We start from the raw sequence: 25,393 nt of genomic DNA, 5'->3' as shown, positions 1-25,393 counted from the left end.
TAGAATGAAAAGTTTTGGAGCGAGATTAATAAGTTGAGAAAGCCTAGAGAACCTTATTAGATGGAGATTTAGAGGTATCGGAAAGATGGAGGGAATATATCGAGGCATTGTTAAATGTTGTCGAAGACAGGGAAGCTGTGATTTTCATGTATTGGGCAGGGAAGTATAATATCCTTTTAGGAAGAGCCAGTTGTGAGTGTGGGAGGAGGTGCGTGGGGCAGTGGGTAGAATGTAAGAGGGGGGGAAAGTAGTTGGGATTAATGGGATAGAGACAGAAATATTTAAAAACAGATGGGAATATATTTTTGGAGTGGTTAGTGCTTTTATTTACTAAACGTATGGAACAGGGTAAGGTACCTAGGGATTGGCAGAGAGCATGCATAGTTCCTTTGTATAAAGGCAAAAGGGATAAAAGAGAGTGTAATAAATATAAGAAATAAGTCTGTTGAGTATACCTGGTAAAGTGTATGGTGTTATTGAAATAATTAGAAATAAGACGGAGAGCAAGATCGTAGATGAAGGCGGCTTTAGGAAATGTAGGGGGTGTGTGGACCAAGCGTGTACATTGTAAAATATAGATGAACAGTGTTTAAATAAGAGTAAAGAGGTTTTAGTGGCATTTATGGATTTGGAAAAGTGTATGATAGGGTGGATAGGGGAGCAATGTGGCAGATGTTGGAAATATATGGAATAGGAAGTAGGTTACTGAAAGCAGTGAAGAGTTTTTACGAGGATAGTGATTCATAGGTTAGAGTTTCTAGAAGAGAGGGAGATTATTTCCCAGCAAAGTAGGTCTTAGACAGGGATGTGTGATGTCACCGTGGTTGTTCAATATATTTATAGATGTTGTTGTTAGAGAAGTGAATGCTCGGGTGAGGTAAGAGGCGTAGGATTAAAAGAAAAAGAATTTAACACAAAGTGGGATATGTCATAATTGTTCTTTGCTGATGACACTGTGCTTTTGGGAGATTCTGAACAGACTACAGAGATTAGAGCTTGAAATTTCACTATTCTTTCATAGTGGTTGTTTTGCATATTCTGTTATCACCTGTTTACTGTGATCTTATTGTATATATATATATATATATATATATATATATATATATATATATATATATATATATATATATATATATATATATATATATATATGTCGTGCCGAATAGGCAGAACTTGCGATCTTGGCTTAAATAGCAACGCTCATCTTGCCATATAGGACAAGTGAAAATTTGTGTATGCAATATTTTCGCCAAAATCATTCTGAACCTAACGAAAAAAATATATTTCACTATGTTTGTTTAGTATTAAATTACTGTAAACAAATCTAAAATATATATAGTTGGGTTAAGCTAAAATAAATTGTTCTTTTTATAATAAGGTTAGGTAAGTTTTCTAAGATTCTTTTGGTGCAAAATTAAATTTTTTTACATTAACATTAATGAAAAAAATATATCTTTAAACGTATAAGAGAAAATTTTAGAAAGGACTTCATTTTAAATGAGTTCTTGCTAATTGACCAGTTTTACATATTCGGCGCGACGTATATGTATATATATATATATATATATATATATATATATATATATATATATATATATATATATATATACATATGACAGTATTCTGAGGCAGATTTTTACGAAAGTACTTAACCTTACTCTAGAAGACGGGCAGTGGAACCAAGCTACACTTCCAGTCAGACTAGGAGGCATTGGTGTCCGCAAGTCATCACAGATTGCGTTACCTGCTTTTCTGTCCTCGTGTATTGCATCCAGAGAGCTTGTAGCAGCGATTCTCCCTGAACATCTTAGGGACAAGATAGGAGTCCAGGACCAAAAATTCATTGACGGAGCAATGATCTGGGATAATCTAACGGGCTCTGGAACCAGACCTGCTCCCCCCCAACAACTACAAACAATCGCACTGGGATGGTCCAATAGTGGAAAATATTGCCTCAACAATGCTTCAGAGTGTGTCAGGGAAGGATAGAGCCCGCCTGCTGGCAGTGAGAGCCCCTCATGCTGGGGACTTTCTGTTGGCTGTTCCCAACTCCAGCCTTGGCACACGTCTCGACCCACAGACCATCCGCATCGGTGTTGCCCTTCGACTTGCCGCCCCTATTCTCGCCGAACACAGGTGTATATGTGGCAGTGAAGCAGCAGACCGATTCGGGTACCATGGTCTTGTGTGCCGTAAATCCGAGGGAAAGACTGCAAGACATGAGGAGGTTAATAACATTATCAAGAGGAGCCTCACAACAGCTGGATGCCCAGCAGTAAGGGAGCCACCCCAACTATGCAGATCTGATGGCAGCCAGAAGCGTCCAGATGGTATCACCCTTCAAGCCTGGACAGATGGGAAGCAGGTGGTGTGGGACTATACATGTGCATCTACCTTGGCTGATACCTATCTCCAATACACCAGGGAGGAAGGAGGGGCAGCTGCCAGCTTCAGGGAGTCCCAAAAATCTAGAAAATATGGAGAACTTGCCCATCATTATCTGTTTGTTCCCATAGGCTCAGAGACCCTTGGCTCATGGGGAAAGAGTGCATCTAAATTCCTTAAGGAGCTGGGAAAAAGACTCATCAGGGTAACTAGGGATCCCAGGGCAGCTAGTTTTCTGTTCCAGCGGCTCAGTGCGGCTGTTCAAAGGGGTAATGCCTGCTGTATTTTGGGCACACGCCCCAGCTCTGAGGAGCTGGATGAGATTTTCGCCTTATAATCGGTGATACACACGTAACAACATGTACCGTATATGCCACCTTTATATCAATAATGTATCTCTTAAATCTTCTGTACCATATTATGTAATAAAATATTCCTATTAGTAAAAAAAAATAAATATGAAAAGATGGGGTGGTAGGGGAAGTGGAATATTCAAACGGCTTCAGGAAGAAATCCAAATATTTTTCCTTGAAGCCTTTTTATCCACTTCTCCGAGGCTATGGGTCCCACAATTTACACCAGAGGTGGACCCCAATATATATATATATAAATATATATATATATATATATATATATATATATATATATATATATATATATATATATATATATATAAACACTGCGACTAGCCAAGGACTCGAACCCATGCTTCTTTGGCCTGCCTCATGGTGGGCGAAAACTCATGACGCCTTAAACCACAGGACCATACAACTGTGTGGTCCTGTGGTAAATATATATATATATATATATATATATATATATATATATATATATATATATATATATATATATATATATATATATATATATATGTGTGTGTGTGTGTGTGTGTGTGTGTAGTAATATTTTAAATTATTACACTGTTTTGTCTTAATGCTGGTCACAGGTTCTTCATCCAAGGGACCGGATTTAACTTACTCTTCCTTAGTTGGATTTAGCTCATAAATATAATTAAAATATATCAATGATGAATAATGCTCAACTTGGTTTCATGGAAAGACTTGGGTTGTGTTTGTCCTAAATTACCATAATTATTGGCGAAATTTGAATATTAGTTTCTATATGATGATCTGTGAATGAATCTTCTATTTCTTTCAAATCTTCAGTGATAATATTTAAGTGCATTATCAGCTTAAGCCGCACTCTGCACTGCTTTAGTCGCATGTGTTGCGGCGCCAGGTACTGGGACTATGGAAGAATACCTTTCTCAGAACGAGCACTGACTGAAATATAGCTGATTAGTAAATATAACAGTCAAGGGAAATTTGAGCAGAGAAGATATGATAAGAATGCCTGGTATTAATTATGATAAGAATGCCTGGTATTAATTATGATAAGAATGCCTGGTATTAATTATGATAAGAATGCCTGGTATTATGATAAGAATGCCTGGTATTAATTATGATAAGAATGCCTGGTATTAATTATGATAAGAATGCCTGGTATTAATTATGATAAGAATGCCTGGTATTAATTATGATAAGAATGCCTGGTATTAATTATGGTAAGAATGCCTGGTATTAATTATGATAAGAATGCCTGGTATTAATTATGATAAGAATGTCTGGTATTAATTATGATAAGAATGCCTGGTATTAATTATGATAATGCCTGGTATTAATTATGATAAGAATGCCTGGTATTAATTATGATAAGAATGTCTGGTATTATGATAAGAATGCCTGGTATTAATTATGATAAGAATGCCTGGTATTAATTATGATAAGAATGCCTGGTATTAATTATGATAAGAATGCCTGGTATTAATTATGATGAGAATGCCTGGTATTAATTATGATAAGAATGCCTGGTATTAATTATAAGAATGCCTGGTATTAATTATGATAAGAATGCCTGGTATTAATTATGATAAGAATGCCTGGTATTAATTATGATAAGAATGCCTGGTATTAATTATGATGAGAATGCCTGGTATTAATTATGATAAGAATGCCTGGTATTAATTATAAGAATGCCTGGTATTAATTATGATAAGAATGCCTTGTATTAATTATGATAAGAATGCCTGGTATTAATTATAAGAATGCCTGGTATTAATTATGGACGATATCGGGATAAATCGCTTGATTCCAACTATGAAAAATTACTAGAGCGACTAAAATAAACCTGAGCGATTTCGGGTGTTTACACACATCTTCAGAGTAATAGGGAGGAAAAGCAAGAGAGGCACATTGTAAATGTTATAAGGAGAGGTAATACCTCGCTCTGGTATCTGAAATCACACATGCATATTTAGTAAAATTAACAGACGAGAACGGGAATTTGTGCAGAGAACATATAGATAGACAGGCAGGAGTCTGTCTATTAGTATGAAGGAACATACATATTTAGCAGCGATTACCATGAAAACAGTGATTGACATTTAATGAACTGGAATGAAGCCTAACAGATCCTCAGGGAGCCAGATTTTAGAGTCGACAGTGTTGAGAATTATCACTAATTCTTGTAACAAATACCATTTGCCCTCAGCTACCGTAACGTACAAAGTGTTATTTACAACATATCTGACACAGTGCTACAAAAACACATCGCCTCCTGGTCTAGAGTCGATGCAATCAGCACCATTAATCCTGAAAAGAATGCAACATATGCGTGGAGCTTATATAATGCAGACAAATGAGGTGACTGAGACGTATGTGGTGTCACCTTGGATAAATCCACAGGTGGAAGTAGGTCATGTCTATAGGTTGGGCAAAGCGTAGAATTCCCTGTATGAAGATGTGTGGATTTGTCCAAGGAGACACCGCCTACGAATGTTTCTCCTTACCTGTCTGCAGCATAAAAGTCTCCTAATTTGAGTTTATGCTGCATACTTTTCAAGATTAAGGGACTGATCACATCGACTCCAGGCTGAGTGACCGATTACCTCAAACTACGGATCTTTGACCATTCTTCTCCGTATTAGACTGGTAAAGCCACTGACTGGCGAAACGTTTCCACAGTATAGATACCCAAGTGTTATAGAAATGTCTAATTAGTCAACCTGTCGGTTCTATGAACCAGTTATATACATCGCCTCTTCCACTTCGGGACACAGCCATCAGATTTTCCTCAGACTTAATCAGTGTTTACCAGCACTGGAGAAGCCTGTCTAAAGTTCAGCAAAACTTTCTATAGTTTTCAGTTTCATCTAGGAAAATCTGCCTACCAGAGTTCATTAACATCAAAACTTAGATGTTTCTTTATTTTCTAGTATAAACTATTCAGTCTTTCAATGCAGTTCTAACTGTTATTAATGAGGGTATAACAAGTGCGGTATAGCTTGAGCTTGCTACCATCTGCAGCTCATAAGACTGCCATCCCCACGAGCCCCTTTGAGGCGGGGTAGATGGCAGACCAGAGGCTTAGCTTCTCCCTACGAGCCCCGTGAGGGCGGGGAATGTGGCTAGGCCTGGGGACACTTGGTCCCAAAGATGAGGAGGTACTGTACCTCCTCCCATGGGAGACTTAAATCTCGAGACACTCCCCAGATAGGGAGCCAAGGCCGGGTCACCACTACTTGGAAAAGACCCGGGCCGGGATAATACCGGCGAATAAAAAAAAAAACAAAAAAAAAAAAACAAGTGCGGTCGACCGCTGAAGACAATTTATGTCACGGAATTAATTTTTGTCAGATTTCCTTGGACTCTCTGTGATTCTTCAACGCTCTCCAGATTCTTCATATTAGTTCCTGATCATCCAGGTTGTGGTGTATACATTGCACTGCATGAGGATGGTATTAACAATTTGATCGATAAAGCCAGCAGTTAGCAGGCCTAGTCTGGGACAAGGGCCACGGGGGCAGTGCCCCCGGAAGTGACTCCAGGTAAACTGATAACATGTTCAGGAAGGTTTGCTGTGCAAACAATCGTGTTTACTTATCGCTGAGTAACGCTTTAGATTTCCATTGCAACTCGATATATCAGTTATCATTATCTCCCAAGTTTTAGGTGAATTTATAATTCATCATTAGAGAAAAAATTATTGTAAATCTTTGGCCATATATTAACATTAAGTTATGGTCATTTATACTCATAAAATAACTGTAGTAGCTCTTCACTCCATAACTTAATTTCTTATTTTCTCAATGGTAATCTTAAATAAGAAGTCTACATACAATGATTTATTGGAATAACTAAATAAGAGGCGATTTTTTAAAATAAAATACAACAGGTTAAATAATGATTTTATATATAAAAAATTAAAATGAAAAATTGCGTAAAATCACTCTCTCTTACACAGTAATTTCCAGGTGAAATATCCAGAGACAGTACTGACTGGGCGAGTCTTCATTATCCATGCAGACTTATGGAAGAACAACCTCGTTATTAGGCTGACCTAAAAAGCGGGTGGGTTATATCTGTTTGTATCATGAACTCATTACTAGCATCTAAGATCCACATTAAGAAGATGAGTGAGTTATCTAGTAGCCAAAATCTAAGTAGAAACATTACTTGACTAAAAATTTGCTACCAGTAGATAATGTGACACTCACTTGGAGGGTGCTGGTGGAAAACTCAATAGTTCGGCCGTAGCGGAGCTCTCCGAATACCCAGTCCTCAATGACTCTCTGAACCAGCGGGTTCTCTGGGTCAACTATCCTCAGGGCGGTAACATTGGTACCACTGTGACGGAAGTCGTCCAAGTTCACTGTGTGCAGGTCCTGTCAGCAATATAACACTAAACACTAAATCGTAGAAGTAATTCATTATTACTTTTAGTGCACTTAAATACAATAAAGAACAAATCATCAGTAATAAGTGAATTGAGAAATGGTATGGTAATATCGACAAGATGTGGGGAGACGGCGAAAGTACATAGAAGCTGTCCTAATTGCGGTCAGTAACACTATCCTTCAAAAATACGGCAGCTACACTATTTCCAAATTGCTGATCAACAGGATATTACCCATTCTGGAGACCGCTGTAACATGATGTTGACAGGTCTGTCTTCAGCCCAACCCGTCTCACCACAATTACTACCAGTACTACCCACGCGACATTTCACATGACTCCTGCCACTATATATACAAGTTTTCTTAGTTATCTCTGTATTAGGACTGAAGAAGCCACTCGTGGCTAAACGTTTTCTTTAATAAATGTCCTGAACAGTACAAGTGTGTCTTTTTCCTCAATAAGTGAATTCCCCAGAAATTATATCTTCGTCTATCTTCCCCCCTGTGAGATACATCTGCCAGAGAAATATAAACAAAAGAATACCAGAAGCCTGTAAATCAAAACTCAAATTAGCAAGGTACTGGGAGAGAGGAATACTAATGAAGCACTGAAGCAAATTATTGGTGAGGATATTATTGTCTCTAAGGATTCAACTAGAGCACGAACTCTACTGAGTAAACACCCGACAAGAACTCCACTCATATTGACCTTCCTGACAGAGGCAAAGGCTTAGAGCCTTTACACCTCCAAAATTTAGATGTGTATAAAGTTTCTATATTGTGGTTAAATTTGATTTTGCCAACACAATATAGAAGGAATGCTTGTATATTGTGTACACGAAATGAACTCATGTAAAGGTGTGCTGCAAGGTGATTCCCAGGTCCCTCTCCCTTTCTTTTTAGCAATTAAGAAAGTCAAGTAAAAGGCTGTCTCGTAACGTCTACATCTGGTTATTGGATAATTGCGCATACAAGCAGGCATTGCAGAATCCTTGTTAAAGGTCATCAGAAAAATGAGGGATCTCGGAAAGAATCAAGGGATATCTCTCAATCCCTCCACCAAATCATTGCTCAAATCAATGTCACTGTCAAAAACACAAATCATTTATCTAGACGGCAATATTCTCCTTGGTGTTTTCTTCGCTTTCAACGATATCAATTTGATTCCAGAAAAAATATCTCCAACATAAGGAAGATTGAAGATCGGATTAAAGATATTGATGCAAACGATTCTGTCTCTTCCAAAACACACCGTTTCTGCGATGTTTCCCAACAGCTGACAATCCCATAATGAAGAAATATGTCACCCTTCTAAAATCCACATTAGAAAACACCTTGACTCTTCCCCTAAATGACAAATAATATTTGACAAAGTGGACTGGGAATACGTAGAGCCTTGCAAGCTTACTTGTCCGTCTCATCGGTATAAAGTGAAAAAGGAAATTATACCAAACATCTGGGTGATTTAGCAGAAGTATGAGAACTCCAGCCTTTCTAGAGATATTTTGAACTTAGTCTCACTATTTCATTACGTAATCTGGCTACGATACTGGTCTACAAGCAATGTAAATGAGACAGCCCTATTCCCGTAACCTCGTATAAACATATGTGGCCACAACACTCATGCTGGTGATTTATTGCCTCACAATAGTGAGCAAACATCACTCTCGAGACTTCTTGTTGCTAGTTGTGGTAACGGGTATATATTTCGTTTAATATGTTTTATATAGCAGTGGGTCTCCGCCTTGTTAATCATATTCACATTTAATTTGAACGTATTTGTGACAAGTCATAAACTAAATAATACGATCTGCACAATCTAAACTCTTCAAGTTCCAAGGATTGATAGGCAAGTCACAGCAAAGTCAGATACATTATCAATAAGAGTTTAACTATGGCTGTATGCCTTGCCGAGAACCCCGATTCCTCGTATCCTGCAATCCAGATAATCTTGCTAACTGCCCTGATGGGATCACTATCTACGCACGGAGGAGACGCAAAATGGTGTGGCATTATACATGCGCATTGTTACAAAAAACGCGATTCTAAAAGCTTAGAGATCTCCAGTGAATACTAGAAAGGACTGCCGTTCTAGCATCCAGCCTTTTACTGGGCTTTCGTAACAAGTAGTCAGTATCCTTGTCCAATTATCCATTAAAATTCAGTATTATTCAATAGTGCTTCAGGATTACAACTGGTAGGCTACTAACTAGAGAAATTAAAATTTAATAAATTTATTAATCATTAAGTTGTCTAGAGGTATATTATCAAATTAAATTAAACAGCAATCAAAATAAAATCAATCTCTCGAGTTCAATATTATTGTGCTGAAAGCACATATCACATTTATAATTCTTAAGTACCGTCTGGTACATTAACATTTAATAAGATATTACAAATATGTACAAATAAGTTTGTGTATGCGTGTAAGTGCTCTAAGTAGTTCACTAAGTCTCACGACTCGACTAGACTTAAGCAAGTGACTGACAAGGTCCTCAAATAAAATAACTTCTTGACTGACTGGCAACCAGAACAGTCTGCTTGAACAATGAAAAGAATGCTAAGCCCAATAGCCATATAACAAGCGACTGCGACACAATCAGGATCAAGGAGATAATATAACGACACTAAGTAGGGACCATCAGCAAATCCTCCACAAAAGTTACAAAACTCCCATACTACTGAATCTAACTTCAGCATAGGAAAAACCCTGACTGTGACAATACACAGAAACCAGTACAAAATTAAGTCAGAAGCTATAGCTAAGGACCTGAGATGTTCAGAGTGTCTAAGCGACACACAACCTCAGTACAACGTCGAAAATCACGAAGTCTATACAATGTTCTGTGAACAGAGTTCTACAGAACTAACAAGAATAATGAGACAGACAATCTGTCCAACCACCAAGCGAGTCTAGAGCAGACTGAATACTTCACGAGAGGTGAGGACACCCCCCCTCGATCACGTGATAGCCCCGTGGACAGCACAGCTCAGCGAGAAGCCGGCAATATAACGAGCAAGGAGCGATAATTACAGTAGTTTGACAATCAAGACTTGAACTGAGCACATATTATGTACATCCTAACAACATAAGTCAAATAAGAATATAAAGCAATATATTTACGATTTAGCTATTATCGCAAATATAAGCAATATAAAATTATATGAAAAGATAATATACATTATATATATACATAATAATCATTGTAACCCATTCAGGGGTTGCAACACGCATTCACTCTGGCTGACTCTTTCAGTCATTTTATTGCTGGGGAGTTGGGGAGTGTTGCTGATCACAGTGCAAATTTAAGAGGAGCCTTCAGGAATTTTCACTAAGAGTCATCTCAAGCATTTTACATAACGCAAGTCATGCCCACCTTGGATTTTGCAGTACCAGAGTGGAACCCACACTAGTAATAGCATGGTAAGACACGATAAAGCGCAGTAGAATGCAACGAAGCTTGTTCCAGAGCTAAGGAGTATGAGCTACAGTATGTACTGAGGTTAAAGAACTTGAATCTATCGACATTAGAGGACAGAAGAAACATGGTAGCAACTTACAAAATTCTCACAGGAGCTGATAGGGTAGACCGGGAAAGGTTGCTTGGAAACAGTTACGTGGGAAACGTGGTAACAACATGCAAAATACTCAAATTAATTGATAGGGTAGAAAGTGATAGGCTGTTTGAGAGACGGGAAATAGGTACATGGGGGCACACATGCAATTTAAAGACAGATGTACCACAGGGTTGACAGGTAATAAAAATGTCATCACTCTCAGGATGGTCAGGAAGTGGAATGCCCTTGATGATGTGGTGGTTGTACACTCCACTGTTGTTAAAGCGGTACAAGACCTATGAAGATAGGAGGACGTAAATCTACAAGTAGCAATGTGAGTGGCGAGTGCTTCTGTGTGACTGCAAGTGTCGAATATCTGCTTCTGGTCCGACCTCTCCGCTGACAGCTACTGTGTGTCCTCTCTCATGGCTGCGTGAGCACTATCATACCGATTCTTAAACTGTGTGTCGTGGGGGTTTGATAATGGGTTCGTTGAGTGACAGGTGTAAAATTAATAGTCTGCAGTCATGCTGGATTTGTTGAAAGAGCTATATAAGCCATCTACACCACGTCCTACAACACTCATATCTCCTTCACGACTGGCGTCAGGGTGGGCACTAACCCACTGTGTTTCAAATGTTGGAGTGAAGTCTGAGACAGTGGGTATACATAATGGATATACATGAGCATACATGGCAGTATACGTTGGCATACATGCGGAATACATGACTACTGACGTGTGTGTGTGTGTGTGTGTGTGTGTGTGTGTGTGTGTGTGTGTGTGTGTGTGTGTGTGTGTGTGTGTGTGTGTGTGTGCGCGTGTACTCACCAACTTGTAGTCTCAGAGGTCGATTCATAGCTCCTGGCCCCGACTCTTCCCTGGTCGCTACTACGTCCACTCTCTCCTTGCTCCATGAGATGGATCGCACATCTTATTAAATCTATGTATGGATCTTGCCTGGTGGTTAACGCTCTCGCTTCACACGGTGAGGGCCTGGGTTCGATTCCCAGCCAGAGTAGAAACATTGGACGTGTTTCTTTCCAACTGTTGTCTATGTTCCCCATCAGTAAAATGGGTACCTGGGTGTTAGTCGACTGGTGTGGGTCGCATCCCGGGACACTGACCTAAGGAGGCCTGGTCACAGACCGGGCCGCGGGGGCGTTGACCCCCGGAACTCTCTCCAGATAATCTCCAGATAAACTACATCACTCTCTAGACTGTTCCACTTCCTGACAAGTTTACGACTGAAGAACTGCTTCCTAACAACCCTGTGATTCACCTAAGTTTTTAATCTCCAGTTGTGACCCCATGAAACATTCTGTCCCTATTCACCTTGTCAGTTCCTCTCAGTATTTTTGCATGTCGTTATCATGTCCTCCCTATCCTCCTGTCCTTTTAATGTCTTCAGGTTCAGGTTGAGTTCCTTTAATCTCTTCTCGCAGGACATTACCCTCAGGTCCGGGACTAGTCATGTTGTAAACTTTTGAACTTTCTTGACGTGTTTGATAGGTGCGTGTTCCATTTTTGTGCTGCAGCCTGATTTACCTGGCGTACAATGTCGTGAATGACTCCTTATTTTGATGTCGAAATGCTTCTCTTGGGTTTTCCTTGTGCCCATACGCTGTACTGGCTATTTGGTTGATATGAGCTTCAGGTGATGTGTTCGGTATGATGCTCACACCAAGATCCTTTCCCTTGATTGAGTTTTGCAGCCTTTGACCTTTTAGGCTGTACTCTGTCTGCGGTTTTCTTTGTCCTTCCCTAGGCTCCATAACTTTGCACTTGGAGCCATTTGTCGGACCAGGCTGGCAGCCTGTCCAGATCTCCCCTAGGCTTACCTGATCCTCGTCTGCTTGTATTCTCCTCATTAGATTCACATCGTCTGCGAACACGGACACTCTGAATCTATCCCTTCCGTCATGTCATTAATTTTACAAGAAACAACACCCTGACCTGGAACTGACTCTTGTCGAACCCCAACCGACACATGTACCCACTCAACATATGCGCTCATTGTGACACCTTGTCACGTAAAAACACACGTTTTTTTCCTTTCAGTCAGGAATTCTCTGATCCTCTGCAGTACTTTTCCTGCTATTCCTGCCTGCTCCTCTAGCTTTTCAACCAGTCTCTCGTGTGTTACTGTGTCCAGAGCCTTCTGGCAGTCCAAGATGACGCAGTCTACCCATCCCTCTCTCTCTCTCTCTCTCTCTCTTTCTGTCTTACTTTTCTTACCTTGTCCTAGAGGTCTACTAGGTTTGTGACTCAGGATTTCCCTTCCCTGAAGCAGTGCTGGTTACGATATATGAGCCCGTTCCTTTCTAAGTGCTCCACCACTCTTCTTCCGATGATCATCTCCATAACTTTACATACTATACATGTCCGTGAGACTGGTCTGTAATTTAGTGCTTCCTGTCTGCCTTCCATAAGTCAGGCAGTGGCCCTGTTTCGAGAGATTTATTGAAGATTTGTTAGTGGCACACACAGTGCATCTGCTCCCTCTCTCAGGACCCAAGGAGAGATATTATCTGGGCCCATCGCATTCGAGGTATCTACCTTCCCTAGCAGTTTCTTCACCTCCTCAGTTGTGTGCAGTATGCCCAGGAATTGCTTGTGCTCCTCAATTTGCTGGAAGCCTCTCTGTCTCCGCTGTGAATACCTCCCCAAATCGTGAGATAAGCTTCTTACATACTTCCTGGTCGTTCCCTGTGAGCTCCCCTCCTTTCTTCCTTACTCAACCTGACTACCCGGTTCTTGACTGTTGTTTTCCTCCTGATGTGGCTGTATAGCAGCTTTGGGTGAAATTTGGTTCTGGAAACTGTCATTCTCGTATTGACACTGGGCTTTTCTCCTTATACATGCATATTCATTTCTGGCTCTTCGGCTCAACTCCATGTTTTCCTTAGTCCCTTGCCTTCTATTTTTTTCCATTTTGTAGCGCACTTGGCTTTGGCCTCTCCACACCTCCAGGTACACCATGTGCTTACTCTGGCCTTACCATTGTTTCTGTTGCTCTATGGCATAAATTTTTCCTCTTTCTCCCCGCTCTTTGTGGTCACGTGTTCCATCACTTTGTTGACTGTCTTCCCCTCTAACTCTCTTACTGTATCTCATGCAGGAATTGTCTCATACATGTGTAGTCCCCTTTTTGGAAGTTAGGTTTCTCTCATCCTCGTACGGCTTCACTTTCCATTGTAAATTCCATTATGTATTTGAAACTCAGAACCACATGATCTCTAGCGCCAAGGAGCCTTTTGTGTGATTTCCTGATCAAGGTGAATACGACGTTCAGCCTTGCTGGTTCATCCTCTCTCTCTCTCTCTCTTTCTCTATCTCTAGTTGTGTCCCCCCCAGTCTCCTAATGGTTGAAATCCCCCTATGATTAGTAACTTTGTCCTGCTTATGTGTGTCCTTCTGGTCACCTCGGCTGGTGTGTGTCCATCATCGCTCTGTTGTTCTCATCGTATTCTCGTCTTGGCCTCCTTCTGTTCAGTGGCATGTTTATCACTTTTATCATCACTTTTGGATCCCCAAGATTGAGGTGTTCCTACTATGTAGTCATACGCTACACCTCTGACTAGTTCTCCCATCACAAAACTCCACTGGTATTTGATAAGCAGTGCAACTCCTCCTCCCCCTCTGTTTCCCCTGTCTTTCTTTAGGATCTGGTATCCAGACAGGAAGATTGCATCTGTTATCACCCCCATTTGCTTTTGTCTCTGTTAGTGCTCTTCCCTCTCATTTCTTATTCCATCTGCAATGGTGCACCATACTTTCATCTGTGTTTCTTGAAAGTATTCTGGGGGTAGGAGGGGCTGGTGCTGAGTGAGGGTGTGGCAGGCACGACTGGATAATATGATAGGCAGCTGTTGTCATTGTATTAGTACTCTAGGGGTGGGGATTATGGCCAAGTGAGGCTTGGTTCTGGTTGTGTTTTGGTGTGGGGGTGGTAGAGGTGTAGAAGATGCTGAGGGTGGTTCTGCGGGAGGTTGTATTTGTTGTTCCTTCTTAGACTGTGCTCTCCTGTCTATCAGTACCTTCCGTGTAGTAGTAGTAGTATAGTTGAACACAAAGTAGTAGTCAACGGAGTAAAGTCTGAGGCAGCTACGGTAAAAAACTCTGTTCCACAAAGCACAGTACTAGCTTCCATCTTGTTCCTCATCCTCATATCGGACATAGACAGGGATATAAGCCACAGTGCATTGTCTTCCTTTGCAGATGACACCCGAATTTGCATGACAGTGTCCTCCATTGATGACACTGCAAGACTCCAGGCTGGAATACTGCTACGCACTAACAGCACCTCTCAAGGCTGGTGAAATTACTGACCTAGAAAATGTACAGAGAGCTTTCACAGCACACATAACTGCGACAAACCACCTCAATTACTGGGAATGCTTGAATTTCCTAAACCTGTACTCCGTAGAATGCAGGAGGGAGAGTTACCTGATTATATACACCAGGAAAATCCTAGAGGGATTAGTACCAAACTTTTACACGAAAATCACTCCCTACGAAAACAAAAGACTAGGCAGACGGTGCAACATCCCCCCCCCAATGAAAAGCAGGGGTGCCACTAGCACGATAAGAGATAACACAGTAAGTGTCAGGGGCCCAAGACTGTTCAATTGCCTCCCAGCATACATCAAGTGGATTGCTAATAGACCCCTGGCTGTCTTCAAGTAGGAGCTGGACAGGTACATAAAGTCAGTACCTGACCAGCCGGGTTGTGGTTGGTACGTTGGATTACATGCGGCCAGCAGTAACAGCTTGGTTGATCAGGCCCTGATCCACCATGCAGCCTGGTCACAGACCGGGCCGTAGGGGCGTTGACCCCCAGAACTCTATGTATACTTCTGTCTCCCATTCTTGCTTCTGGCACCTTCTTACTCTTTCTCTCAGTTGTTCCCTTTTGTGTGTGTTCTGTCAGTTGACGTACACTTGGTGGTATTTATGGATTTTCCCTTCAGGATCATGCTTTGTGCCATTTCTGCTTTGAATGTCACTATGAGTGGGTGGTATTTTTCTCTCGAGTACCACCCATGTCTGAAAATTTGTAAGTTGTGCCATGCCTATCTCTGTTACCACGATGATGCTCTCAATATATTTTTTACCTCCCCCTGTCTTCTTTTGCCATAGGTCTTCCCTTCTGCCTCATAGAGCCCATGATTAAAATGTGACCTCTCTCTCTCCTCTTCCCATTTCGTAAACTTCCATATTTCTAGGATTGATTTACGTATCTCCTAGGTTGTTCTCAAAGGACATGGTGGTCTGACAGAGTTTCCTCAAGGGACTGCTATGCTCCTTTCCCTAGCTCATTCCTGCACCCAGCACCATGCTCTTATCAGTCCTTGCCTCTATGTTCCTCTTCATCATTTCCACCACACTCTACATCCATACCCCAGCAGGAAGAGCTCTTAACTCCCACATCTTCTCTGTAGATATCTTCTCCACCATTTTGTTGCAAAGCTCGCTTAGCCTTTCTTCCTATTCCCGTTTCATTGATCCTTTCTGCCAATGTTTCCTTCTGAGCCTAACCATCCCCAGTATCCTTGCTTCTTGGTTCAGCCATTTTCTTCCATGGGAGGAGGGTAGTGTGGGTGTACGAGTGTGTGTGTGTGTGCTCACCTAATTGTACTCACGTAATTGTGGTTGCAGGGGTCGAGACTCAGCTCCTGGCCCCATCTCATCACTGATTGCTACTAAGTCCTCTTTCTCTCTGCTTCATGAGCTTTGTCATACCTCGTATTGTGACCACTGAATAGGTCACAATGTATATAATGTATATTACCTGTTCATATAATTTTATATTGCTTATATTTGTGATATTAACTAAATCGTAAATATATTGCTTTATATTATTTGACTTAGTTATATTATTAGGTAGGATGTGACATTTATATATTATTCAGTGCTCATAGTTCGAGTGTTAAGTAGCTGACAGCATTGTCTAACTACTGTAATTATCGCTCTGCTCGTTTCGCTGCCGGCTTCTCTGTAGTTGCTGGGCAGCAACGTGATTAGGGTGGGGTGATCACACCTCACCTGGAGGAGAGAGTGCCTGGCCTGCACTCTCTCTTGTCTGTTTGATGTTGCTTCCAACAAGACGTGCCTCTCCAGCTATTCCTTGCTGGCCCTTGCTGGAAGATCGTCTCTGTCGCTTTCTTGTTGTTGGTTCTGCGTAACTCTGTTGACAGAACATAGCCTAGACTTAGTGATTTTCGACGTTGTACTGAGGTTGTGTCGCATAAACACTCTGAGCAACTCAGGTCCTGAGCTGTAGCTTCTGACCTAACTTGTACTGGTATCTGTGTACTGTCACAGTCGGGGATTTTCTAATGCTGAACATAGATTCAGTAGTATGGGAGTTTTGTGACTTTTGTGGAGGATCTGCAGATGGTCCCTACTTAGTGTCGTTATATTATCTCCTTGATCCTGATTGTGTCGCTGCTGCTTGTTATATTGCTTTTCGGCTTATCAGTCACTTTATTGTTTAAGCAAGCTGTTCTGATTGCCAGTTTGGTCAAGAAGTTAGTTTATGTGAGGACTTTTAGTCAGTCACTGGTTAAATCTAGTCGAGTCTTGAGACATAGCGAACTACTTAGAGCACTTACACACACACACACACACACACACACACACACACACACACACACACACACACACACTTGTATATATTTGTATTATGTTATTAAATGTTAACAATGTACCAGACGGTACTTAAAAGCCATAAAGATGTGAAATGTGCCTTCAGCACAATACTACTGTACACGAGAGAAGTGTAGCAACTTGTATCCTATATTATATTCAATTGATTACTTTAATTTACTATGATCTTATACACCTATACAACTTTATTGTTATTAATAAACTTATTAAAATGTTAATTTCTCTAGTTAGTAGCCTACCAGTTGTAATCCTGAAGCACTATTGAATCTTACTAAATTCTAATGGATAATTGGACCAGGATACTGACTAATTGTTACAAAAACCCAGTAACAGGCTGGATGCTAGAAGGGCAGTCCTTTCTAGTATTACCTGGAGATCTCTATCATTATTAGAAATCGCGTTTTTTGTAACACCTCGTCTTAAAGCTATGTATGGTTTCTGCCTCTACTACATCACTTGCTAGGCTATTTCACTTCCTGACGACCCTGTGACTGAAGAAGTACTGCCTAACATCCCTGTGACTCGTCCAAGTCTTCAACTTCCAATTGTGACCCCTTGTTTCTGTGTCCCATCTCTGGAACATCCTGTCTCTGTCCACCTTGTCTATTCCACGCATAATTTTGTATGTTGCTATCATGTCTCCCCTGACCCTCCTGTCCTCCATTGTCGTCAGTCCGATTTCTCTCACCCTTTCTTCGTAGGACATTTTCCTGAGCTCCAGAACTAGCCTTGTTGCAAACCTTTGTACTTTCTCTAATTTCTTGACATGTTTGACCAGGTGTGGGTTCCAAACAGGTGCTGCATACTCCAGTATGGGCCTGACGTATTGGAACGCTATTCTCAGGTGTATGTATGTGTATGTGTGTGTACTCACCTAACTGTATTCACCTAATTTTGGTTGCAGGGGTCGAGACTCAGCTCCTGGCCCTGCCTCTTCACTGGTCGCTACTAGGTCCTCTCTCTCCCCCTGCTCCATGAGCTTTATCATACCTCGTCTTAAAACTATGAATGGTTCCTGCCTCCACTACATCACTTGACAAACTATTCCACTTCCTGATAACTCTATGACTGAAGAAATACTTCCTAACATCCCTTTGACTCGTCTGTGTCTTCAGCTTCCAATTGTGACCCTTTGTTTCTGTGTCCCATCTCTGAAATATCCTGTGTCTGTCCACCTTATCTATTCCTATTAGTATTTTATATGTCATTTTCATGTCTCCCTTCACCCTCCTGTCCTCCAGTGTCGTCAGGTCGATTTTCCTTGGCCTTTTTTCTTAGGACATTCCCCTTAGCTTTGGATCTAGACTTGTTGCAAACCTTTGCACTTTCTCTAATTTCCTGACTTACTTTACCAGGTGTGGGTTCCAAACTGGTGCTGCATACTCCAATTTGGGTCTGACGTACACAGTGTACTGTCTTGGACGATTCTTGAGATAACAGAACGTTATTCTCAGGTTTGCCAGGCGCTCATATGCTGCACCAGATATCTTGCTGATGTGTGCTTCCAGAGACGTGCTCGGATTATACTCACACCAAGATCTTTCTCCTTGAGTGAGGTGTGCAATCTTGTGCCACCTAGCCTATACTCTGTTTGCAGTCTATACTGCCCTTCCCCGATCTTCATGACTTTGCATTTGGCGGGGTTAAATTCTAGGAGCCAGTTGCTGGACTCACGTGTCCAGCATGTCCAGGTCTCTTTGTAGTCCTGCCTGATCCTCATCTGACTTAATTCTCCTCATTAACTCCACATCTGTGAACAGGGACACTTCCAAGTTTATCCCTTCCATCATGTCATTCACATATACGAAAAATAGCACTGGTCTTAGACTGATCCCTGTGGGACCCTGCTCGTCACAGGCGCCCACTGTGATACCTCGTCACATACCATGACTCATTTTTACCTCCCTGTCAGGTATCCTCTTATCCATTGCAGTGCCCTTCCTGTTTTACGTGCCTGATCTCTAGCTTCAAGAACCCTCGGTCCCACCGTCTTTGAGGTATCAAGGTCATTTAGCAGCTTCTTCACCTCCTCCTCTGTTGTGTGTATCTCAACCAACACTTTTTGGTATATCCCTTGTTGGTGTACCCTCTGCTCTGTCTTCCCAGAGTCCTTTCTGTCTCCACTGTAAATACTTCCTTAAATCTCGTGTTGAGCTCCTCACATACTTCTTGGTAGTTTATTGTGAGCTCTCCGCCTTCTTTCCTCAGTCTGATTACTTGGTCCTTGACAGTTTCGGGCCAGACTTGACTTTCGATGCTATGTTGTTTTCGTACTGTCGTTGGGCCTCCCTCCTTATCTGTGCATACTCGTTTCTGGCTCTTCGACTAATCTCTATTTTCATGGGTCCTTTGCCTTCTGTACTTTTTCCATTCCATAGTGCACTTAGTTTTTGCCTCCCTACACCTTCGAGCAAACCAAGGGCTCGTTCTCGTCTTCCCATTATTTCTGTTGGCCTCGGGAACAAACCTTCCCTCTGCTTCCTTGCATTTTGTTGTTACATAGTCCATCATTTCGTTTACTGACTTTCCTACCAATTCTCTTTCCCACTGAACCCCGTGCAGGAAGTTCCTCATACTTGTGTAGTCCTCCCTTTTGTAGTTTGGCTTTTCCCATTCTACTCCTGTTACCCTTTCCACTTGTAACTCTATGTATTCAAAGCTCAAAACCATGTGATCACTAGCTCCAATGGGCCTTTCCTATGTGATATTCTCAATGTCCAAACTACTCAGGGTGAACACAAGTGGGAGTGGAAGCCCTGGAGGGGGCCTATGTGATGAAGGGGTGGGAGTCAGAGGGTACAGTGTGGGGTTTTGGTTCAGATTGTTTGGACGGATCTGGAGGAGACTGTGCTTGCTCTTCCACCTGGGTCTGGATTCTCCTGCTCATCTTCGTTATTGCCTCTTTGCATCTTTGTACCCTCTCTTTCAGTATCCTCCTTTCTTCTTGTGTTCTGTCTTGGTTGAGGTACACTCTCTGGTAGTCCAGTTTGTCCCTTAGTCATGCTTTCTCCTGCCGGATCCTCTTACGAGCTGATTCATCCTTGAAAATCACTTTGGCCGTTTTTTTCCTCTTGCAAACCTACCAATTCTCCAAAAATTTGTCAACTGGGTCATGTCGTCCTCTCCTATTACTTTCCTGATATTTTCAATCACTTTTTTCTCCTGTTCTTTTGTTTCAAAAGTTTCCCCTTCCACTTCCTGGAGCCCATAGACAAAAACTAACCTCTCCTTTCATCCTCCTACTGTATTTCCCTTTGCATCCCCTGAGACAATTTAGTTCTTTTCATTAAAGCATTCCTTCCTTCAATCTCTTCCCAGCTGATGTCCGTGTTCTCAGTGGTCTGTCTTTTTTCCTGCTCATCTGTTCCTGGGCACTGCAGTTGTCTGTTAGAACCTTTGCATATGGTTTAGCTACTTCATTGTGTTTAGTCCTCTCATTTGTTCTTTATGTGCTCCTCGTCTTTTCCCGAGCCCCAATTGGGTCTGATAGGGCCTTCGCATACAGCATAGCTCCTTTGCTCCCTACAGTCCTCTCATCAGTGACTGATGTAGCAGTTCCTGTACTGTCCTTTGGTTCTTTACGCTGTTTCAGAGTTTTTTAGCTCCTCTTCCAAGCTCTGTACCTTAGCTTCTGCTGCTATGGCTTGTGTGTGTGTGTGTGTGTTTGTGTGTGTTTGTGTGTGTTTGTGTGTGTGTGTTTGTGTGTGTGTATGTGTGTGTGTGTGTGTGAGTACTCACCTAGTTGAGGTTGCGGGGGTCGAGTCCGAGCTCCTGGCCCCGCCTCTTCACTGATCGCTACTAGGTCACTCTCCCTGAGCCGTGAGCTTTATCATACCTCTGCTTAAAGCTATGTATGGATCCTGCCTCCACTACATCGCTTCCCAAACTATTCCACTTACTGACTACTCTGTGGCTGAAGAAATACTTCCTAACATCCCTGTGATTCATCTGTGTCTTCAGCTTCCAACTGTGTCCCCTTGTTACTGTGTCCAATCTCTGGAACATCCTGTCTTTGTCCACCTTGTCAATTCCTCTCAGTATTTTGTATGTCGTTATCATGTCCCCCCTATCTCTCCTGTCCTCCAGTGTCGTCAGGTTGATTTCCCTTAACCTCTCCTCGTAGGACATACCTCTTAGTTCTGGGACTAGTCTTGTTGCAAACCTTTGCACTTTCTCTAGTTTCTTCACGTGCTTGGCTAGGTGTGGGTTCCAAACTGGTGCCGCATACTCCAATATGGGCCTAACATACACGGTGTACAGGGTCCTGAATGATTCCTTATTAAGATGTCGGAATGCTGTTCTGAGGTTTGCTAGGCGCCCATATGCTGCAGCAGTTATTTGGTTGATGTGCGCTTCAGGAGATGTGCCTGGTGTTATACTCACCCCAAGATCTTTTTCCTTGAGTGAGGTTTGTAGTCTCTGACCCCCTAGACTGTACTCCGTCTGCGGCCTTCTTTGCCCTTCCCCAATCTTCATGACTTTGCACTTGGTGGGATTGAACTCCAGGAGCCAATTGCTGGACCAGGTCTGCAGCCTGTCCAGATCCCTTTGTAGTTCTGCCTGGTCTTCGATCGAGTGAATTCTTCTCATCAACTTCACGTCATCTGCAAACAGGGACACCTCAGAGTCTATTCCTTCCGTCATGTCGTTCACAAATACCAGAAACAGCACTGGTCCTAGGACTGACCCCTGCGGGACCCCGCTGGTCACATGTGCCCACTCTGACACCTCGCCACGTACCATGACTCGCTGCTGTCTTCCTGACAAGTATTCCCTGATCCATTTTAGTGCCTTCCCTGTTATCCCTGCTTGGTCCTCCAGTTTGTGTGTGTGTGTGTGTGTGTGTGTGTGTGTGTGTGTGTGTGTGTGTGTGTGACTGTGTGTGTGTGACTGTGTGTGTGTGACTGTGTGTGTGTGTGACTGTGTGTGTGACTGTGTGTGTGTGTGTGTGTGACTGTGTGTGTGACTGTGTGTGTGTGTGTGTGTGTGTGTGTGTGTGTGTGTGTGTGTGTGTGTGTGTGTGTGCGTGCGTGAATGACTGTGAGTGTGTGTGGGTGACTGTGTGTGCGGCAGGTGACTGTGCTTGTATGGGTGACTGTGTGTGTATGTGCAACCATTTAGTTGTACTCAGCTAGTTATGGCTGCAGGAGCCGAGTCACAGCTCCTGGCCCCGCTTCTTCACTGGCCGCTACTATGTCACTCTTCCTGCTCCTTGAGCTTTGTCATACCTCTTTTTAAAGCTATGTATGGTTCCTGCCTCCAGACTAACATCCCAACATTCCTGTGACTCATCTGAGTCTTCAACTTTCAACTGTGACTCCTTGTTGCTGTGTCCCATCTCTGTCTCCTGTCTCTGGGAGGGAAGATGGTCGCAATGATTTATATGTTCAAATGTTTCTTAAATAACATCACATTTACCAGTGAGGTGATAAAGTAGTTGTGGTAGGAGGTCATCATACCAATCTGCTGCGCTTGTTTAAGTACGGTCAAGATGTTCTTGTGCTCGACGTCCAGAACAATGTGCGTCACTCCTGCCTTCTTGGTATCCTTCAGCATCGGTCTGAAAGTAAGAAAACCACAGGATTGAGCGGCTAGTATACAGGAATTATTCCTTCAAAAAGGCTGTGAATAGCTAATATATGGAGTGCTGTAGTTAGTTAAAAAGGTACAAAGCATTTCCTAACCTCCAATATTTTTGCCACAGTGTGAGTCAGCAATGAAATTAAGAGAGGATTCCATGATTGTCAATTCCCTGCTGGTTTTAATTCATTTAATGTCATTTGATTGGTGAGTTTCGCCATTTTTGTCAAGAGATCTGCCACTAATCGAGAAATAATTATCTCATTTTGAATTTTTTTCTTAATTTTAGGAAGTAGTATCTGAGCCATAGCTTCAATTTAACGATGAAAGTTACTCTTAAATTCCTATGCAGCAACTCAGACAGGTAAGCAGATCAATCTCAACCCACGTAAGTTGAATGTTTTAAACAATCTTCAGTCAATCATAAATTCCAGGCCTCTCCTTGCTGGCTCACTCAATACCAACACAACGTCAGATGACTCACTCGTGCACAACATGGCTGGTGGCTTAAGCTGTCCTTTGACACGGCATATGTCCGGGTTCGATTCCCGGCGAGGGCAGAAACATTGAGCTTGTTTCCTTACACTGGTTGTCTATATTCCCCATCAGTAAAATGGGTACCTAGGTGTTAGTCGAATGGTGTGGGTCGCATGCTGGGACAAAACTGACCTAATTTTCGGGAAATGCTCAGCATAACAAGGGACTTTCTATATAGTAGTATGTCACTGATGTCAGCTGTGGTCTGTATACCTTGTACATGTACTTGTATTAAATAAAGATATTATTAGATGACTCACTCAGTTAGGTCAGGTATTGGTTTGTAACAGGTCAGGTGTGGAACAAGCTTCTCTGTGCTGCGCTACCTAAATGTTCTCTCTTTCGTTATATCTCCCAAAATAACAATTTGTATGGGAAATAATTACTTATCTCGCGTTGTACTTCGGTTATAAGTTTTTTGAAGTGCAAAATAATAAGCAAATTTCACTAAGCAGTTTTCACTATTACCTTTTAATTATTATTATTGTAGTTAGTTATAAAGTCAACCTTACAACAACATTTATTAACTAATTCTACAACAAATCAAGCAACTATTGAACATATGACTGGTGTTGCTAGTGGTAGTTTACCTGTAGTCATTATCGTAGGGAAGTTGCTTGAGGTTCACCTGCCACAAGTGGTTTTTGAGTAGTTCTTGGACCCGCACGAGGCCATTATTGTTTTCGTATATGATGGTAAACTTATGCCAACCCAGCGTCTTAAGCACGTCCATGTACGCCTGTAATGGAGATTGAATAAGGACTCTGACTCGCACTAATTTATTCTTATTTGCAAAGCTTGAAATTCTGTGTCAGAGAAAAAGAGGGAGTTACCAATAGGGATAAAGTTTAGCTTCCCTTCCACAATAATTCTTTTGGGTCATTGAGATTTATTTCAGAAGAGGGTAAAATGGCTAATGTAATTTTATATCTTTTGGTAACAGTAAAATTATATCGTCATGAAACAGCAAATTACAGAGATAATGACCTCATTTTCATCCCTGACTTATGCTGGGTGACACTAATTAAGGAGACTTAACGTGAAAATATTGTGAACTTTCTGAAGAACTTGATCTCATTGTTATTTTAACTGTTCAAACCATTGGCAAAGTTCGAAACTCTTCATTCTTCAAGATGTCAAATATTCCATCCTGAAGCGGAAACCTACAAGGCCTAAGCTAAAAAAGATGTCACAAACAAATGCCGACTTGCTCCAGAGAATCTGGTCAAGGACTGGGCCGCGGGAGCGCTGACCCTCAGGATGACCTCCAGGTACACGTCCAGGTATACTCCAGGCAGACTCTAGGTAGCACCTCGCTGGCAATTGTTACCAACATCATGCAGGTCATGTTCCAGTAGTGCATTGAAGGATGCATGACCTGCAGGAAACTAATAGTGAATCGTACAGCATTTTCAGGTCCCTCCATTAAAGAATAATGTCTTAATTATCTAATTTTAGTTAGGGCCTATGATGCCAAAGTGGCTACAGTGTTCATCATATAAACAGAAATATTATCAATATGTATTTTGTTCCAGGTGGCCTACATCTCAGCTGATGTATATTTACTTTCAAGAGATAGTGATGATTTATTTGTTAACGAGAAAAGAAAAGTTGTTGGCGTGATCTTTATCAAGAGGGAACAGAGGTCAAGCAAAAAACACACAAGACTCAGGCATATTTTACTGTTCCATGCATGAGCGTAAGTAGCTGGGCAAGAAGAATATGACCTAGTCCTGTCGCCTTTCTGTTATTCTACATTCATTCCTGAAATTTGATCTTATGGAGGAGCTTCGAAATAAGGACTCCTGCGTGAGACTGTTAACGTAGCAATCATGAGATAAAGATGTGGCAAATTAATTACAGTACCATACTTGCTGCTTCGTCAGCTGCCATCGCAGGTTCAACTGGTATCGTGCCATCGGGAAGAC

At 41.8% G+C, this 25,393-nt stretch overlaps 1 protein-coding gene across 1 annotated transcript in view; it reads right to left on the bottom strand.

The window, feature by feature from the left end:
• The window catches only part of LOC128695338 (glutamate receptor ionotropic, kainate 2-like), a 286,847-nt gene that overhangs the window by 229,648 nt on the left and 31,806 nt on the right, over nucleotides 1-25,393 (bottom strand). The window contains exons 4-6 of the mRNA XM_070095365.1: nucleotides 24,056-24,204; nucleotides 22,767-22,908; nucleotides 6,941-7,108 (exon numbers count right to left, since the gene is read on the bottom strand). Of these exons, the coding sequence (XP_069951466.1) occupies nucleotides 6,941-7,108; nucleotides 22,767-22,908; nucleotides 24,056-24,204 (459 nt within the window). The remainder of the gene's footprint in view (nucleotides 1-6,940; nucleotides 7,109-22,766; nucleotides 22,909-24,055; nucleotides 24,205-25,393) is intronic.

This window comes from Cherax quadricarinatus, chromosome 50, assembly GCF_038502225.1.
Source record: "Cherax quadricarinatus isolate ZL_2023a chromosome 50, ASM3850222v1, whole genome shotgun sequence".
Classification (NCBI taxonomy): Eukaryota; Metazoa; Arthropoda; class Malacostraca; order Decapoda; family Parastacidae; genus Cherax; species Cherax quadricarinatus.
Note: the sequence above shows the minus strand (reverse complement) of the source record. Positions and strands in the feature narration are given on the sequence as shown.